General features: G+C 32.1%; 2 protein-coding genes across 2 annotated transcripts; one reads left to right on the top strand and one right to left on the bottom strand.

Annotated features, from left to right (window-relative positions):
* The first annotated feature begins 747 nt into the window (after positions 1 to 747).
* On the top strand, positions 748 to 12,005 carry LOC140060818 (protein amnionless-like). The gene is made up of 11 exons (XM_072107167.1): positions 748 to 819; positions 1,496 to 1,614; positions 4,517 to 4,655; positions 5,895 to 6,088; positions 6,759 to 6,999; positions 8,470 to 8,573; positions 9,165 to 9,324; positions 9,615 to 9,686; positions 9,906 to 9,999; positions 10,203 to 10,350; positions 10,559 to 12,005. Exons 1-11 carry the CDS (start codon positions 786 to 788, stop codon positions 10,874 to 10,876), a joined length of 1,623 nt encoding a protein of 540 aa, XP_071963268.1. The 5' UTR covers positions 748 to 785; the 3' UTR covers positions 10,877 to 12,005.
* A 406-nt stretch (positions 12,006 to 12,411) lies between these two features.
* Positions 12,412 to 18,901, bottom strand: LOC140060051 (DNA polymerase epsilon subunit 2-like). Its single transcript, XM_072106098.1, has 13 exons — positions 18,778 to 18,901; positions 18,113 to 18,213; positions 17,682 to 17,835; positions 16,386 to 16,542; positions 15,941 to 16,024; positions 15,709 to 15,765; positions 15,411 to 15,532; positions 14,874 to 15,136; positions 14,677 to 14,791; positions 13,833 to 13,910; positions 13,595 to 13,703; positions 12,972 to 13,148; positions 12,412 to 12,644 (listed from the first exon to the last, which is right to left on the bottom strand). Exons 1-13 carry the CDS (start codon positions 18,840 to 18,842, stop codon positions 12,561 to 12,563), a joined length of 1,566 nt encoding a protein of 521 aa, XP_071962199.1. The 5' UTR covers positions 18,843 to 18,901; the 3' UTR covers positions 12,412 to 12,560.
* Between the last annotated feature and the right edge of the window lie 1,131 nt (positions 18,902 to 20,032).

The following is a 20,032-nucleotide window of genomic DNA, read 5'->3' as shown; positions in this document are numbered from 1 at the left end:
GGGAACCAAGCTTTATAAAAGTCGGCGTCGGCGTTTACAAAGTTGCGCAAAAGAGTGTGAAAAACAAATACATCAGAGGATCAATGGGCATCGCGATTGAATAGCATTGGGCCTATTGCATAATAATAATACTAATTGAATACTGATACCAAGGCAATCTAACAACGGGACACTGAGCTCACATTGCCAAGATAGGAACGTGTAGCAGTCCTTTGATCTTACGTCTGGCTGCGGCAAATACCAATACTAAATGTGCATATTCTCCACGGCGTGCTGTGTCAAGAACGTAGAACAGATCGTGTCGCAGCCACAGATAAACCATAATTATTTGAACGCATAACCTAAAACGTTGATTTACATTATCAATAAAAATGTGGGGAGGGGGTAAGTACAGAAATCGTTTTTAGTCAGGAATTTATTTAATACTGTGTATCTTTAAAATGAATTAATTTATATCAGCGGCAAATCATTGTGTTTATGGTGGGCCTACTTTACGCATATCAGCTTGTGCTTTGCACCCATTATACTAAATAATAAAATCAGACACAATAAAAAATCCATTTAGGATTGCCTTTTGTTCTGCATGTGTTGACATTTTTCATGCGCTTTAACAGAAAAGAGTTTTTATTATCCTGCGGCAACCAATCAAAAGAAGAGAAATGATGTTATGGTCGAATAAATTTGGTGTAAAGTTACAATCCTTAGACCTCCTGATGTGTTGAAAGCTGAAGAACAGAAGACACTAAGCAGCACAGAAGCAGATAATCGGAAGCCAAAAAGCAATCATGAAACGTCTAATTTTATATCTGTCATTTGTGGGTAAGTGATCACAAATTTAAACTATCGATAGAAATTGACATATTATTGTAATCTAGAAACTTTCTCAATGTTAGAATCAAGCTGGAAAACAATTTTAGGGGATAATAAAGTAACTTCCAGTTGACCTCCAAACCTTGAAACCTAGATTATCAAACAGTGGAATGTGTATCTTGGTAAACTATTGCTGCTGTAGCCTGTTTCTGTCTGTTTTATATTTTACGGCCTCTTTTTATCAGAGTATGAACCGGACAAGTTTATTTACGTTGGAGGTTACATTTTAATTGTTCTCACCGTTTAGAATAATAAATAAGGCTCTATAATTTTGAATCATATAACATTTAAAACTAATAATAAATAAGTTTTGACATTTTCCTGCTACGGAAGCCATCATGCGGAGATGACAAGCTGTCGTGACCAGCCGAGCGTAACCAACAGAAATAACATAGCGTTTTCATGGATTCCCGGACACCATGTTAATTTAAAAATCGTACCCAAAACAATTACTGTAAAATGTTCTTAAAAGATTGGCCTACATAACTGTATGATTGAAAAAAAATTAGAAAAATTGTTTTCACAACTTAAAATCCATCGAAACAAACACCACATCAGTGACAGTGTTAATTTGTTTTAAAATAATTAATTTTGTAATAATATTTTGATTTGATTTTTTTTTCAGTTGCATGCCAGGGATCATCAAGAAAACTATGGATTCCAAATTTAAACTATGACACCGTGGAAAACTGGGACAAAATGAGGCTTCCGTGTCCAAATGATAGAATCATAATCCCAGAACCTGTAAATATTCAATTTTTGTTTACAGAATCTTAATAACACTTATTTAGGCAACCTGTCATGACCACACAACAATCTCACATCAACCCCCCCCCCCACCCCCAAATCCTAATTTTTGGGAAATAAATACCATTAACACAAAATAGAAACGTATATTATGTTCAGCACTATTTTAAAAATTAAATTTGAATTTTTAAATAGATTTTTTTATATGGTTCTTGTGAATAATCTTCATTTTTCTATTGTATATGTTGAAAAGAACTGGATTATAAAGAACTTAAAGTCCAATAAGATATTTATTTATATATTTTACAAATTAAATTCTAGTTTAATCTAATTTAGTAAATAAATGTGATTATTGCTGTTTATTATTTTGCCAGTTTCAAAATGTATTTCCAATTCATTCGTGTGGAAAATCATGAAGGAAATCAATAAGATCTTATTTATTTTCTCCATGGTATCGGTATTCATAAATTGTTTGAGATCTTCTTGAGAAGTACAGTAGTGCATTCTTGTCTTTAAAAACTAAAAGATTTAACAAATAAAAGGCATGGTATTCATTATAACAATGCAGGTGAGACAAGTAAAAATAATACTATATGGTCCTATTGCGATAACCTTTTTCGTCTTTAAATCGTTAAAAATGTGAAAAATAAGTCGATTCTAATAATTATAGCGGCCCGCTATAAATCCCAAAATGCATTGCGCGCGGATTGATATTTCTTCTTTTCTTCTGTAATTAACCCACTTTTCGATTGATTGCGAGGCCAAAACAAATGGAAGATTTCTAACTTTTCAGCGAAAATACTGGGTTTGCCCCAATTTGTATCAACGGAGTCTGGCAAAAATAGAAAGACAATTAATGCAGCAACTATACAACGTCAGGCTAGGTATATAGCTAGCGTACGATGTTCGTACGTTACCGATGTTTACCAGCTAGGCCTACAAAACTAAGCCTAGCTAGGCTAGGCCTAACGACCGTCCACGAGAGGTCAGTCACCGTGAGCTACTTAGGTAGTGCATTGTTTCTCACTTTTTATCATAATTTACCATAAAACGTACATTTAAGACAAGGAATGACATGGTTTAATGTTTTTAAAGTGATATATATGTATTATTTTCCAAAAAACGTCCAAAATTGCAGGGAAGGGGTCTTTAAATATAGTTTGTGATCTTAAAATAGATCTAAAAAACGTAGGGAAGGTGTCTTTAATTGTTATTGTCAAATGGATGAATATATTATTTCTTAAAGGAAACCAATAGGCTAATTGACAAATTAATCTTTTGTTAGGATTTTGACAACTTTTTTTATTATACATAAATTGTGTTTTTTCATTTGTGGTATTAATTCAGGGTTGTACTCTAGTAAAATACACTACATATAAAACAGAGTTAAAACATTAAAAAAAATTATGGTAGAAAACCTCTCCTTTGAGATGCCACTATAAAGGGGACATTTTGTTGGATCCCAGAGGTGTCAACTTAATATTTCAATTTAATTTAAAAAACATCTGGGACTTCTAAAGGGTCAATGAAGTTCACAGCTTGCAAGCCAGAAGATCCAGCCTAATTTACGATGGCAGTACAACAAGTTAAAATTCATAAATTAAAAAAAAAAAACAATTTTTTTCACTTATAACAATATAAACAGTTAAATTCAACAAAAAACCTAATTTTTTTTTGCTTTAAATAACACTTTTTTCAGGTAAATCATTTTTTTAAATACAATATTTGGTTAAAGTGGCATATTCAACAACAAAATTATTTATTTTTTCAGGGGACAACAATATATCTTTAAGGCAGTACAGGCAAATTGGGATGAACAAATGAATTTATTTACAGCAGAATTGCTATCATTATTAGAATACTTTTATCAGATTATTTAACAGATAAATCACTTTATGATGGTTATAATTTTGAGGGTATGACTTGAAGAGATGATATCCAACACTAGACAAATATGTAATAAAAAGTATGATAGTAAAGATTAAGCCAATGTAAAGTTAGACTTTGTTTACATTTGCTGTAAACAAATATCGTAACCTGTAGTTATCAAATCAAGTGGTACGGCAGAGGTACCGCAAACCCATAGTTATAAAACTAGCACTCGCGGCCATCGTTTAAAACTTTCTTTGTATATACAATTACAATGAAATGCTGTGGTAGCTCTGTTTTTTTTATTGGCATCCATCATTTTGTGCATATAACCAGTTTCCGCCCCCCCCCCCCCCACCACAAAATTAGCACTGATTTAAGGTACTTGCCGACCATATAGTTTAAAACTTTCTTTGTATTTAAAATTATAATGAAATGCTGTGGTAGCTCTGTTTTTTAAAATTGCATCCAGCATTTTGTGCATATAAACAGGTTGACCCGACCCCCCCGCCCCCCCCCCATCCCCTACAACCCCCTTACCTTTCAATGAAATGTTAAACGATGGCTCTAGATTCTCTGAATCTTCTTTTAGAGCAATAGAAATTATTGCTAAAATTATTAAAAACCACCCTTGCCCATACACAAAGAATTTTTTATCAACGAATCTGGGAGAATTAGATCACCAAAATTAAACAATATACGTAATACATAACATTTAAGATAATTCTGTATAAAAATGTTGTAATATTTTGTTTATTTTATGGTAATGTAATAATAATATTAATTTAGGTATTTGTATAGCACCAGTATCAACTAAAACCAAAGTAAAATTCAAAGGCAACTGTATATTGCAAGTATTTTAAATGTTTACTTAACTGTTTTAAATTAATTTTAATATCTTGTCAAGAAAGAGAATTTTTGATTGAATGGAGTATGTCTATTGTTCTATTATACTATCCACAATTTAAAAATAAAAACAACTGTCAATTAAAGGTAAAAAATGTAATAAAAACCATTTTTCTTTTCCTAGACCTGGACAGCATATTTTCAAACCAATGCCACTCTTAAGGAAATGATTTTACCAATGAATTCTGATATTGTTTTTGGCGAAAACGTTCAGCTTAATTTTGCTAGCGACCCTGCAGTCGATTTGGAATGTGCAGGAGAAGGTAGCCTTACGCTTTTTTTTTTTTTTATATTGTTTATTGCATTGATATTGAGGTTCTCTCAGGGAAAAATGCCAGTGTAGCTTAACCAAATGCTATACAATACTTTGCAATTTAGCATAATGTAGCTAATGATTAGCTATATATTTGAAATGCTTAAATAGCATTAATAAAGCATCAAATAAGCAGACAATAGCATGTACATTTGCTTTAGCTCATCATTCAGCTACATGTGCTATTTCTGTCTACACTATAAAACTAGTTTGACAAAAAAGTGTGATAGGTCCATGGCATAATACATTTTGTTGTCACATAAGAATTTCCAACTGGCTCAAACAGGCTACTGGCTGGAACCATTAAAAGAAACCATTTTTTCATTGTAACTTTGGTTATATGATAAGTTTAAATTATTGCAATACCAGACAAGTCAATATATATTTAATTCTTGAAAATCCTGTTATAATCCTGTAGAAATTAAATACTATAACATATTGTACTTAAAATTAAATACTATAACATATTGTACTTAATCTAAGTGTGTACAGTACAGTGTACTGATGATGTATACATGATCTAGCTTAAAAAATACTGTATTTACAGTATCCAGTAGTCTACATTATGACATATGCTTTACACATTTACACATGTATGTATAATTCCACTGGTTAATATTAATAATTGAAAATTGAATATTATTTATATGTTTGGTTGTAGAAGTATTATTTACCAATTTTATTTATAAATCTAATTTTTAAGCATTATTTTATAATTTAAATCGTAATTTAAACTGATTATGTATTTTAAAAAAAATATAATTTTATTTAAAACTTTTATAAAAAATCTGCAATTTTGTAATATGTATTTGTACAGTATTCAGAATAAAATTTAAAAAAAATTTAATTTAACTACAAATTTGAAAGATAAAAAATAGTATTTGTAATTGTATAATGCAATTCAATGCATAAATGTTTCTGTGCTATTTTTAAGAACAATTGTCGTATTCGAGTACCGTTGAGTAGTTTTTCCGTTGAGTACTTCTTTAACGGAGTATTTTGAGCGTTGAGATTGTTCTTAACGAAAAAGCTTTCCTTGTCAACGTTTTCTATTCGAATGACTTTCTGTTGAGCACAAATTTACAATTCGAATACAAAAAGTATTCAACGAATCTTTACGTTGACAATATATGCTCATTCTATTTTATACATCTTTTCTGTTATTTTCATCTTTTCTAATTTATTTCAGATATTACCTTCATCCGGAATGACACGAAAAAATGGTTCAATCCTACAAATTGGAAAGATGAAGATTTGGTTGTAAATGTTGAGACGGAGCTTGTTCCGTGCACACATGACCAGGTGGCGTTCTCACCCAAAAGCGTGTTTCACGCTGAACTTGACCAGAGCGTGTCTATCGCAACTATGAAAATTGGATATGAGGTATAAACATTTTACATTGGTAGAACCCTTTCTTTGGGTCACCCCAAATGTTTTTTTTGCTGTGTGTAGTAGAACAGTTGTAGGCCTATAGCCGGAATTGTGTTGTCAAACCCAGGATGCACAGAACAGTGATGTAGCCACGAGAAATAAAGTGGTTTGCGCAAGAAATCTCTAACATTCCCTAAGCCATTGGGTTCTCAAAGGCCTCTGTCAAAAAGTGGTCAGGTTAAAACTTTACCAACTGTATTGGTGGCTACGGCCCCACAGAATTCTTTAGGCCTGTGTAAACAACTTTTGTCGTGAGTTTTCAGTAGAAACAGGCCATATTTTGTATAAAAAATCCTTTATACATCCTTTTGATGTTAAGACGTTTCCTCAGGAAGAATGTGCAGTAGTATTTTTTTATTAATTTTTATCTAAGTTTTTAAAATATGTGTCTTTGTCAGAAGGCGTTATTTGTTTTTATGTTTGAGGGGACCCCTCATGATGTAAATTCCCTTTTGGGAATTTAGTGGGCTATCCCTGGTGCCATACAAAACGATTGGACTTTGTTTCTGTTTTATCTGTTTATGTTCTTGTTTGGTATCAAAATAAATCAAAATTAAATCAGGAGTGTGACTTTATATATTTTATACTATATTTAATAACGTTCCATCTAATTATTTAATAGACATACACAACGAGTAGCCTTAGTAATTTTTTGGAGACCGTCGCCGGGTTATCGCAGTTTCAGCGTTACAATGCAGCATCAATTGAGTTGACCCAGAAGACAGAATGCGAAGATATTACAGGGTGTGTTTGCGGTAATGATAAGACTGCCCTCAAACAGAAGATTTGTAATCTCTATACGTGTCCTAACATTGCATGTCAACGATCTTTACTTGCGAAAGGAGGCTGTTGTAATATGTGTGGTAAGTTGGTAAACTTTGGTTGGTTTTAACTTTATATAGCTTTAAGCAAATTTTTTTTTAATAGTTGGTTTCTCCTTTTTGGAGTTTTCCAACTTTTTAAAACTTTTATTTTTTTCAAAATGATATTCAGTTAAGTAAATCAATCAAATCAAAAATCAAAGAATCAAGAATCATCCAGAATTAAACAAAAGTTAATAATTTAAATATTACACCTCAAAAAGCACGGTCTTACAAACCCTGGCATTTATAAACAACTTTGATGCATTGCCTTATATGGCAATGAGTATTTTATTTTATTTTATTTTATTAATTTTAGCAATTAAAACAATACATAGACTTTGAGTGTGCCAAGGAGTGGCAAAAGAGGTCGAAGGACCACTGTCGCCATAAGGCGTGCCACACCAGCACTCAAAGCATACAATAAAACATAAAACAATGTAAATAAGTAATATAAATACTATGATTATATACATTAAAGAGGCAATAGTGTTTTTAAAGTGGTCCATTAACATGTTTTTAAATTGTACCCAACTTCCGCAAACAAAGGCGTCTGTAATATTGACCGGTAGTGCATTCCACAGACGAATAAATCTGGTTGGGATACAATACTTTCCACTATCAGTTTTGGATGCAAGATGTTTAAAAGTCAGAACATCCAAATGCCTACAATTGATAATCAACATATTTAAAATAAAACTATTCTGTAATTTATATAATATATTTGTAACAAAAATAACGGTAAAATAATCTCGATTTGATTCGGCTGTCATCAAATTCAATCTAGTTAATTGGTCAGAATATGGCTGATCTAAGATTCGTTGATGAAGGATAAATCGACTTGCCCTTCTTTGAATTTTCTCTATCTTATTAATATGACATTGACGATAAGGATACCAAACAGGGGAGCAATATTGAATATGGGGAAGAACAAGACATTTATAAAGTTTAAGTAAAACAGGTGTAGAACAACCTGTGGCAATTGACCGTATAAAACCTAACATCCTATTGCATTTCAAAGTTACATTATCTACCTGATGTGCCCATGACAAATTATGGGATATTACCACACCAAGTAACGTAATGTCATTAACGTTCATGAGTTCATGTCCATTTAGATTGTAAGATGGAACAACGGGATCTCGTTTTCTGGACAATGACAGCACTTGACATTTATTAGGGTTAAGGGAAAGTGAATTAAGTGCTGACCACCAGGAGATCGTGTCAATGTCCTGTTGCAGAGATAAACTATCTTCCTCCGTCATTATACATTTAGCAATGCAAGTGTCGTCTGCATATTGATATGGTTTTGCATGTAGGTGCATATGTAGATCATTAACATATATATTAAATAACAGGGGTCCAAGCACAGACCCCTGAGGAACCCCTGATCTTACGCAACTCTTGTAGGTTCAAGGCACTAAATTATTATTACTATGATACACTAATATAATTGTCTGTTATTAATTACAGGAGCAATATTAAGCATGAATTATGATTCAAACAAATTTAATATGAAAGTATTTGAGCAAGATATGTACGACGCGTATTCATCCGTGGAATTCATGGGAACTAGAGTACGTATGGCTACTATTATATAAAATATAATTGGCAATCTTACTCAGTTCACTGGAAACTGACAGAATTCAGATTAGGTTGTCTGAGACCCATGGTAGTCATAGTGCTGCCGCTTACTATGATCCGCAAGACTGAAAATTGTTAACACTTTTTATTATATGATGGGCCAGAGGCACAACCTACTGTACTACACAAACTACTAATACAATGTGACAAAAAAATGTGATGTGCCCATATATGGACATGATGATGTCATATGATTACTACAGTATATTTAGATGTATCACTACCATATTTGGGCACATCACAATTTTTGTTTGTCAAACTAGTTTGATAGTGTAGAAAGATTTTTAGAAAGAAGTTTGAGCAAACTGAGAGATGATCCCCTGTTTTTTAAAATAGTGTTCTTTTTTGTGCAAATTTACACAGCACCAATAGCTTTACATCCTATCTGAAGGATGAGGCAATGCAAGTGTTTTGCTCAAGAATACAAGAAATGTGGAAATCCCAAATATCAAAATACGATATCATTAGGAAAAATACATCAAATTAAAAAAACCTAACCATTATTTTTGTATTTATTTGTATAGGATAGAAAAAAGAGAGAAACAGACGCTGAAGTGTACTTGTACATATCAAAAGTAACTGGCAATAAAATTCAAATGGTGTTAACCGATAACGTCCCTGGCACAAATAACGGACAAGCTGCCTCTGATAAAGCTGCGGAAATTAATGATGCTCTCTCACAAAGTAGGTTGCATTTAAAGAGAGTAGTGTGAAGAGAAGACGGTTTGCATGTGACTGAGTGAGAATGTGCCCGAGTTGAATTGGGAGTTGAGGTGTTTTATAATTATGGGTGTTGGGGTAAAGGTTTATTTTGTGGCAGTGGGGGGACGAGGAGGGGGAGGGATAGGGGTGTGTTTGTGTAAAAGTGTTGTGTTCCCCCATCACCAATGGTATTAATTCAGATGTTGTCTTTTTTATCAAAATGGTTTGACTACTTTTTCGCTTAGTATCTAATATTTCGTCTCGTTTTTCAGACAACAAGTATGGCTTGCTAAATATATCTCTGTCAATGACGTCAGATGGGAAGGACTACAGCCAACAAGAAAGTAAGAGGCTCTATCTTTTTGTACATAATGTTAACTTTTTAAAAGCATAGGACTATTGCAGTTGACATGGTAAACGTTTATATGTTACAGTGTTCAAGGATAAAAGAGAGATTGATAGTATGATTTATGCTAAAATTAACTTGTTTTATCAATAATTATGTTTACAGTAATATTTAATGATTAAATAATTCTGGTAATTTGTTATGATTTTTTTTTTAGATCTGGGTGCAGGAGCTGTTACTGGTATCGTGATTGCTGTCCTCATTGCTTTGGTTGTTACGATTGTGCTTAGTTATTTGTTTGTCAAAACAAGGTATAGCATAATACAAGTATTTGTTTAGACTAGATGTATGACTGGTTTAAACTAGATGTATGACTGGTTTAAACTAGATATATGACTGGTTTAAACTAGATATGACTGGTTTAAACCAGACATTTGACTGGTTAAAACTGTATGGGTAATTCACACTGTAAATGTTATTTGATTTAGTTTCATATTTTATATTTTGTTTACAGACCTTTCAGCAGAAGTTGGTTTCAGAAAGATGACCCATTAGATGCAAACATCGAGATGGCACCAGGAATTGCAGTGGTTGATTTCATGAGGGATCCAGGCCGTCCGACGCAAGGCTTTGACAACCCTATGTATGACAGTCCAACAAAGGTAAGACCTAGGAATACTTTTATAAAAGGTTTAAGACAATTTGTTGGATATTAATATTATATTACTACCTCCTATGCTAAATTCATCATAAGTAGTAATCTTCTATATATATGTGCAATAGACTCACTGCAAAAATCCATTTTCAAATCTGATCTTTATTATTATATTACAGTACATTCATTTTAAATCAATTGTCTTTATTCTAAAGGAAAATTTCTACATGGACCCATCGCGACCTTTTCCAACTCTCAGCGACGACACATCATTCTCGAGTTTATCACCAACGGAAGAGCGTCGCCAGGATATGTTAGCCTTCTCAAACCCATTACCGGATGATATGCCAGACAAAATGATGAAGAAGACTGCTCCGGCTGAAGAAGATGGTGTCAAAGCCTTCACCAATCCTCTTCCAGATGATCTGGATGATTCGGAACCTGCCACAATCGACGACGACGGAAGAGGATTCGCGAACCCCCTTCACATAAGTGACGTCACGTTTGGTGTCGATAACGAGGCCGATGCCTAAGTAACACTAGAATTTATTTAGGTTCTTGACCATTAGGAAATGACCAATGTTTTAACTAGTTTATTTTATCAATTAGTCAAGTATGCATGCCTTGAAAATAGTAATACTTATATTAATATAATAATATAATAATGCATTTTAGAATAGGTAACCTATAACCTATAACCTATAACCTTGTACATTGACTATTTTTATCAATATTTTAAATGTAGACATTCCATGATGCATAGACAATTAGGGAACAGTTCAGTGTGCCTTGAAAATTAAAGTACTTTTAAGTGACGTTAAGTTTGATGTGGATAATATAATAATGCATAGGTCACTCTAGAATTATCAGGTTAAAAAAGTGACCAATAGTAAACCACTCATATTTTTACCTAGTTTTTAACTGTATTTTAAAATTTAATAATCCTTGATTATCATACATTTTTAATCAATTTTTTAAATTAATTTTTTCAACAGTTTAATGAACTATTTCAAAATGTTTGTTTTTATGTAGTAATTAGTCTTTTATATTGAAATATGTTATCTTTCAATAATGATTTCTGAAAAGCATATTTTTATTCTGTAAGTTGATATTTTTCAATAATTTCAGTAATTGACTGAAAAAAGTATGTAAATAAACGTATTATGTAACGCAACAATTATTGTAATATTACAATTATATTAATTCCATCCCGTTTTTATTGTATTATGGTGTATATTGAGAAACAAAATATTTTATTGATAACATTTATCAACAATTTTATAAGTGAAAAGTGTTTTAATGTTTTCAGATTTTCTACATAATACTATTTTTACCTCATACTGCCTGTTAAAACCGTAATAATTGTGGGACTGTTGCAAAATAAAACGGTAAACAAATGGGAGAATATATTTTATTACTAATTTCTTTTTTCTGATCCTAACTAATTGATGTCATGTATTTTCAAACTATAATACTGTGAGATAAGTTTAAATCAAATATATTTTCATATGGTGTACCCTTACCTGTTCATTGTAACCTATTATAAAATTATTAATTACATATTTCTAATAATGGTGGTAGGTATAATTAATGAAATCAAATATATATTTTCTTATTAATTAATGTGTTATATAATATATGAATGTTTTATGTGTTTACAATTAAAAATTATATTTCTACAATAAATATATTCATAAATTTGATGTGTATTGTGTATTTTATTGGTTGAATGAACTCCGAAGATCACTAACATATGTTGTGTTTCTATTTAAGTTGTTACAGTAATGTTCAGTATTTGATCCACCTACCACCTATAGATATAACACGTCAGTTTTGATATCAAAACCTACCTACCATTAAACCATGATGAGTGAGTGGTTAAGACAGTGGAACGTTAATCCATAGTCATAATATCTATAATTCTCTTTCATTAAAACACTCTCTAAGTGGTCTTTAATTGAAGGGAATTCTCTTTGAATATGCAAATTAAATGTAGTACTGAAAAAAATACTAAAATACATATAACACTTTATATTCACTTTATATTCACATTTTATTATACACTGTTTTAAAGAACTTTATTTAAAAATGTTACAAAAAATTAAATATATATTGAATAGAAACTGTTCACAATAAAACATTTGGCAATTGTCTATACAGTCATAGTTCCTGGGTTGCAGATATATATTTTTTCATTCAAGCCTAATATATATTTGTTTACTCATCAATTTTACTGTCTTCAACTTCTTTTGTTTTTGGGTAGTAGACTTTAAAACAGTAGCCACCATTTGAGAAAGAACCCTGAAAAAAAATGTAAAAAGTTAAATTAAATGATTTTGCATAGATTTGGATATATCTATTTTACTATATTCCATCTTTACTTTTCATATATTATATTTTACTGTTATTGTCAGAAAAAAACCCAATATAAAATGTACAAAAAATGGCAATAGGAGGTGAAATAATAGATTGCTGAGAATGACAACTTCACTTTTGTTTTGAGGACCTCAAGAAATCAGCTAAAACTAGCTGGGTCACCCTCTTGAAATATTGTGAAATATTTAACGTTAAATTATTTTGTAGAAAAATTATTATTAAAGCTTTTAAAATATAAGAATTCAAACTTACAGTGTTGACACATATGCAGTTTGTGTTGGTTTTGGTGAAGGGATCACATTTATCACCAAACACAACCAGATCAGGAAGGGGATAAAGGCGCAGGGCCGAATCATAACTCCAGTATATGGGTGCCACATGAAGAGGGAGGGGACAAAGATGGCTCTGTGATATCACAGTCTTCACAAACTGTAAATAAAAACATGGATAGCATTACAGTCAGACCTGGATGCAGACGTACTATGACATCATTACTGGACGCAGGAGTAGTACTCCGCAGCGGACCAGTGGGCTAATGTAAATTTATTATTTAGGTTCTAAATATGGCATAACAGGCAAAAGATAAGTCTTCTCAACACATATTCTAGCATTGTTGACTATAAATGCGGATGCATAAGATTGTTTTAATAGTGCTCTCTATAGTTTGATGTATAGCCCCCTTTCTTGTTTGGTTATGCTTTCATAAATTCTGATATTTTACATTGTGTATACAATAACATAACTGACAATATAAATGTAAGGTTTCATGGGTTGGACACATTTTTAACTTGGATTCTATTGTGGAGTTGTCTATCTAGTTTTCATTTATAACATCTTTGGGTTTTTCATATCCTACAAAATATTTATTTCCTTACGTGATTTGGTATATCTGATCCCGCTTCTGGAAAACGGACACAGTTCCGACACATTTTAGTGACGATATTCTCACGGAAAATAATCATCTCCTGCGTGCAATACTGAATCCTACAAAAACAAAGATAAATTCTAAATATTGTATGGAAGTCTAATTTAGGATTGAAGAAAATATTACACTAGGAACTTTTTAACATTGTTCGTTTGTATCTTACACCTATTAAGCTTGAAACAACTTACCTGCATGGATTTGTAGTAAATATTGCACCAGGAATATTTTTACAGAACTCTTCAGTTATACATTTAGGTATTGCAGCTCTACAAGGGAAATACACGAATAGAAATAAACAAAAGGCCATGTCAGATTGTTTGTTAATAGTACTTAATACTTTTTGTATATGCATAGGTGAGTGGGTCACCTTGCTGAACAAAGTCAACAGGATTTAAACTAACGCCTATCAACAAACCTGTAGCCAGGATTTTTACATAAAAAGTCTCAAGCTAGGCTATAGTTTAACCTATTTATCATTGCTTCCGCTGTTGAAAATGACACTACATACAGGTGTTCCTGGCTTGCTTTCTTCTTCTTCTTCTTCGTATTAGGAGCCAACTTCATATGTGAAGACTCTGCTCCTCCAACTCTGTTTTGCTAGCTCTACTGTATTTGGTTGTGTATTATTATTCTATTTAGTTATTCTTTTACAGAGAGAAACTGACTCCCTTATTTATTTATAATTATTATTATCAATTATTATTATTATTATTATTATTTTTTTTTTCCTTACTTCTTCTTTCACTTTTCTTTCTCTCTTTTCTTCTTCTTTTCTTCCCTTTCCCTTATCTCTTTTTTTTAAGTTTTACTTATATAAATATATATACATATTAGTATGAATATATATAATTATTTGATCTATCCTATCTATTATATAATTCAAGACATATAGAAGGCAAAAGCCAGTCAAAACTGAAACAGCATGGGGTTGCCAGGATCATAGAGAAATATTCCAATAGCGGATGACATGTTTCCTTTTCAAAGTGGCTGCCAAGTTTACAAGAGAGATAAATCATAAAACAATGTACATACCTGGGAAGGATCTTTCCTGGTCCAGGGTCCTGTGGTCCGGGCACAAACACAAATTTGCTGCTTTCAAGTAAATTTGGAAACTCTTGTAGCATGGATTGTAACGTCTGTAACGATTCTGAAATACCAAAACCTTTATTAGGAAAACGTATAGAAATGACTGACCAGAAATAACTATCTATTATTTGCCAATAACTAACCTTTTAATATTTTCACATGGTTGCTGCCGTATGGTGTTGATGTAAAATTGCCACAAAAGACAAAACAAGTTGGTGGCATATCCGCAAGACCTGAAAACAAAGTATGTAGCTTTTCTCGGACTTTAAGTTGATCCAGCCAGACTTCAGAAAGAAATACAAACATGGCGTCTTCATTATCCAGTTCAATCGCTTTCAATCGCTTAGAAGATTTCACAGAGGTTGCAGATGATCCGCCAAAGAAATTTGTATTGCCAAAAAAATCCCTAGGTAAATATATAATTTCAATACAGTTTATTCTCTCCAAATCAAAACAATTAATTAGTGGTTATACTGTACATGTATTTATATATAACAGTCAATTTTTCAATTTCAATATTCTCTCAATTCAACTCATAATACGTTCTTCTTTGTATTTTTTTAAAAGGGAGAAGATTTTCATTCATTGAAAACCCGACTGCCCATTCAACTCTGCTTAGCATTTTCAATCTTTCAGCGCTTGAAAAATTCTCTCCATTTAACCCATAAATATTTTCATACCTTGTTACTTCGTTTGGTTCTGATGGTGGAAAGCCGAATGCATTGATATGAAACACCTCATCCTCATACCAACCCTCAGCAAGTACAAAACAACTCTCTGTGAATAAACCACTATGAAACTGGTGCTGAGTGGTTAAAGGAATAACACAAACAATACTGGATATTCATGCAAGGTCCCACGTTTTGGGTTTAATTTTTGCTCAGCTGGGGCAAGTTTGGCATCTATTTTGTCTCCAATTAATCAATGATGATAAACCTGAAATAACCCTTGAACAAAATGTATTATGTTAAAGGATATTGCTTTACTGAGATCAAGTTCCACTGCTCCAGTAGGATCTTCTAAATGATATTTTCCCTGAAAAAGAATCAAAGTAAAAAGTTGGCGCCAACAAGCAAGTAAATGAGGTCATACAGTAAGAATCTTAATTTTCTTTTATTGAGTTTCCAGTCATTCCCTTATTATGCAACAAAAGTATAGGCTCAATGGTGTGTATATTGATAAGTTAGATTATATTTATTCTAATACCTACCTCTTTAATTTGAGTTAGCATCCCTAGAACGATTATTTCTCCTAATTTTGAGGAGCTTCCAAGTAAATACTCAACTGGTTTCAACTAAAATAGATTAAAAAAATTTAAAAATAAGCAAATTAAAAAGTTATCAAGACGAACTCAAGCCTGTAGTTATGGTTTTTACAGGGTTTCCTTTTTTTAATGGGGAACAAATGTAAGTTAGTAAAGCCAATTTATGATCACTTTTCCTGGAGACCAGAGAAAGGTGGGAAGACCTATCATGACATATTGACCAGAAGACACGGGCTATACAACCAGAGATCTAGAGAAAAATAGCCACTTTTGGAGATCATTAGACTGAGTTACAAGGGCACTTAATGAAAAAGAGTTCCAACCTTTGAACACCCTCCCCTGGCTACAGGCTTGGTTTTAGTCATTTAGTAAAGGCAACAAGAATTCTTACTTGGAACTTGTGTGATTTTTCTTCTGGTAACGAACCTAGAACAGGTGGGGTAAATAAATTATGTCTACTCGTTCTTTGGTGTAGAATTGTATATCGTTCTGAAAACAAATTTGCTTTGTCTTTTGCCTTACCATGCAGACTTGGTAAACGTTTGTTTCTACAAAGAAATATTTTTAAATATTGTGTCCATTAATAATTAATATGTAATGAGATTTATAATAATAATTTAGTTTTGATTTATTTTAATAAATTTCAATTAATAGAATAGCCATCAAAATTATAATACAAAATAATTATTGTACAGCGCTTTGGTCTTTCTTTATAAATCGATATAGTATAGTATAAATAATAATGCTAATGTTTTGGTCTATTTTTTAGGGGTTAGGTTCAGTTTAACAGTCAGTTTAATTAATAAGGGATTACCACTGGATTAGGCAGATGCCCAGTTTGTTATTTTACTGGTAGGTCTTTTGTAAGGGATTACCACTGCGTTAGGCAGATGCTCAGTTTGTTATTTTACTGGTAGGTCTTTTGTAAGGGATTACCACTGCGTTAGGCAGACGCCCAGTTTGTTATTTTACTGGTAGGTCTTTTGTAAGGGATTACCACTGCGTTAGGCAGATGCCCAGTTTGTTATTTTACTGGTAGGTCTTTTGTAAGGGATTACCACTGCGTTAGGCAGATGCCCAGTTTGTTATTTTACTGGTAGGTCTTTTGTAAGGGATTACCACTGCGTTAGGCAGATGCCCAGTTTGTTATTTTACTGGTAGGTCTTTTGTAAGGGATTACCACTGCGTTAGGCAGATGCCCAGTTTGTTATTTTACTGGTAGGTCTTTTGTAAGGGATTACCACTGCGTTAGGCAGATGCCCAGTTTGTTATTTTACTGGTAGGTCTTTTGTAAGGGATTACCACTGGATTAGGCAGATGCCCAGTTTGTTATTTTACTGGTAGTAGGTCTTTTGTAAGGGATTACCACTGCATTAGGCAGATGTCCAGTTTGTTATTTTACTGGTAGGTCTTTTGTAAGGGATTACCACTGGATTAGGCAGATGCCCAGTTTGTTATTTTACTGGTAGTAGGTCTTTTGTAAGGGATTACCACTGCATTAGGCAGATGTCCAGTTTGTTATTTTACTGGTAGGTCTTTTGTAAGGGATTACCACTGCATTAGGCAGATGCCCAGTTTGTTATTTTACTGGTAGGTCTTTTGTAAGGGATTACCACTGCGTTAGGCAGATGCCCAGTTTGTTATTTTACTGGTAGGTCTTTTGTACTTGCGTCAGTACTTTACTTACAATAGCAATTTTTTACGCTCATTGTTATATGTAAACATTGGAATATTAAACGCATCGATAACTGATAGAATTTTGTCCGACTCCTCTTCGGCATCTTCATTACACTCCTCAATGGCTGCTTCAACTTCAGATCGACCAATCATTGCAGTGTTTACTAAAATAACAAAATGAATTAGCATCACAGGAACATGAAGAAATGTTTTGGTCTACACTATCAAACTAGTTTGACAAAAAAAGTGTGATGTGCCACAATATGGCAGTGATATGATATCATCATGCCCATATATGGTCATTTTTTTGTCACATACAGTTTGATAGTGTAGACTCACCTTAAAATACATTTTCATTTTATTGGGAAATAAATAATAATTTAACTTATATTTGAACATTCATTGATTTATTAAAATTTATATTTATATTTAAGAGCTTACATTGTTGTTTTTGAATACAGTCTATTATTTTATCAAGCCATTCCGTTCGCTCATCCTCATTCAGTGGATTTAGTACGTCGACTAACATTTTACTCGCATCACTAAAAACATAAAATTAACATAAAATTATGAATTAAAATACCATGATATGATATCATTTTTAACAATTTTATTTAAATAATTAATGCTAGCCTATACAATCAAATATTATAACTTAAAAAGAAAAAAATATTAGGCCGAATACTAATAAGCCTAAAATATAATAATTATTTTAAACAAATAAATATTTTACAAAAATATATTATCTATTATTATTAATTAAAGAATTGGATTTCACAAATAGGCCTATTCTATATTTTATATTAATATTAATAATTATTTATTCATATCAGACACCAGTAATTAGGTACTAATGTATATTGCAGACATAGATAGGCATTACAATTGCTAGGCCGCACCGTCAAGGCAGGGTCCAGGGAACGGTCTAGGCAGGGAGGTTGTTTTGTTGGATTCTGGATAGGCCTAGGGCATAGCCTATATAGCCCCTAGCCTAGTAGCTAGGTAGGCCTAAATGTTGATTGTTGAATGTTTTGCTACTGCTAGCTAGGCCTAGCTTGACATGATGGAATATCGCATTGCTTGCTATCAATATAGTTACTTCTTACCTTCTAAGTGATAATCCATTCATTTTAAAAGTTGAAATTATGAGTGGTTTCATCTTAGACGTCATTTTAACCAAACTTTGCAGTAAGTTAATTTAGTGTACGGTTTGTTTACTTCGTAAGTTTCGCGCGGAATCGGTAAGACATGAACAATACAAGTTCACTTTATAACATTTATTTTCACTTAGAATAATTTTTAATACAACAATTTTAGCTTTAAAATTAAAGTTAAGTACTGTTCTATTATATTTACAAAATAATCTACTAACAAGTATTCATTATGCTTTTTAAAATGTACAATAATATTTGTTTTTATAAAAGGTCAAAATAAAAGGTCACTACTTTAGTTTTATGGTTATGAAAGGCAATTGCCGCCAAAATAAAAATAAATTTCTGTGCAATTATAAACGCCAGGTTAAACGTCATTATCAGTTGGCATATGCCAAAAAATATAACATGGTTTGGATTATTTGTTATTATTTGTTATTTTATTTTATTAATTGTTTGTAGCCAAGTTGATGTATTTAATGAAGATTATTTGTCGTTTTGTTGTTAAAAAGTACAGGCCTAAAATGTCCTTGAATTCCACACGAATATTACATGCACTCCTTGCGCTAATTTAATCAATATTATATTGCCAAACTCACAAATTCACAAACTTTATAATTTTCATGTTGGGCAAGATCAGCCTGCTTTTTTCATGATAGTACTGTACAAACATTAATACAATTGAGTTTTTAACAATATAGTATGGATGATACTTCAATCCATAACACACAAGGAAAGCTTAACTTATCTCTTTGAAAACAACATAATAAATTGACCTTACGCGATTTTTGTACATGGAATTATTGTACATCTATTATTTAAATTAATTTAATTACCACAGGTGATTGGCCTCTCTAATTAACTTTAAAAATATACCTGGAAGTTGATTAAAACCAGTCATGCGTTACAAATGTAATAGGACTTTGCATTTTTTCGTATTTGCTCTCACGAATATATCAAGTAATCTTAGCTTATTGATTTTGAATAAAAATGAGTTGTTAGAACAATTCTGTATACAGTATAGATTAGTGGCACACATAAGTTTTTATTCTTATAAAATTTCATTTTTCATGGTGGCGCTATTAAAAAATTAATATTCATTAGATATTTTAGGAAATTGACCAATCATGGCTTTGGATTCCCAAGGAAAATCCCGCCTACAACTAGCTGAGTCTTCAGCTAAATCTGAAAACAGTTGGTATATCCTCTT

This window comes from Antedon mediterranea, chromosome 10, assembly GCF_964355755.1.
Source record: "Antedon mediterranea chromosome 10, ecAntMedi1.1, whole genome shotgun sequence".
NCBI lineage: Eukaryota > Metazoa > Echinodermata > Crinoidea > Comatulida > Antedonidae > Antedon > Antedon mediterranea.
Note: the sequence above shows the minus strand (reverse complement) of the source record. Positions and strands in the feature narration are given on the sequence as shown.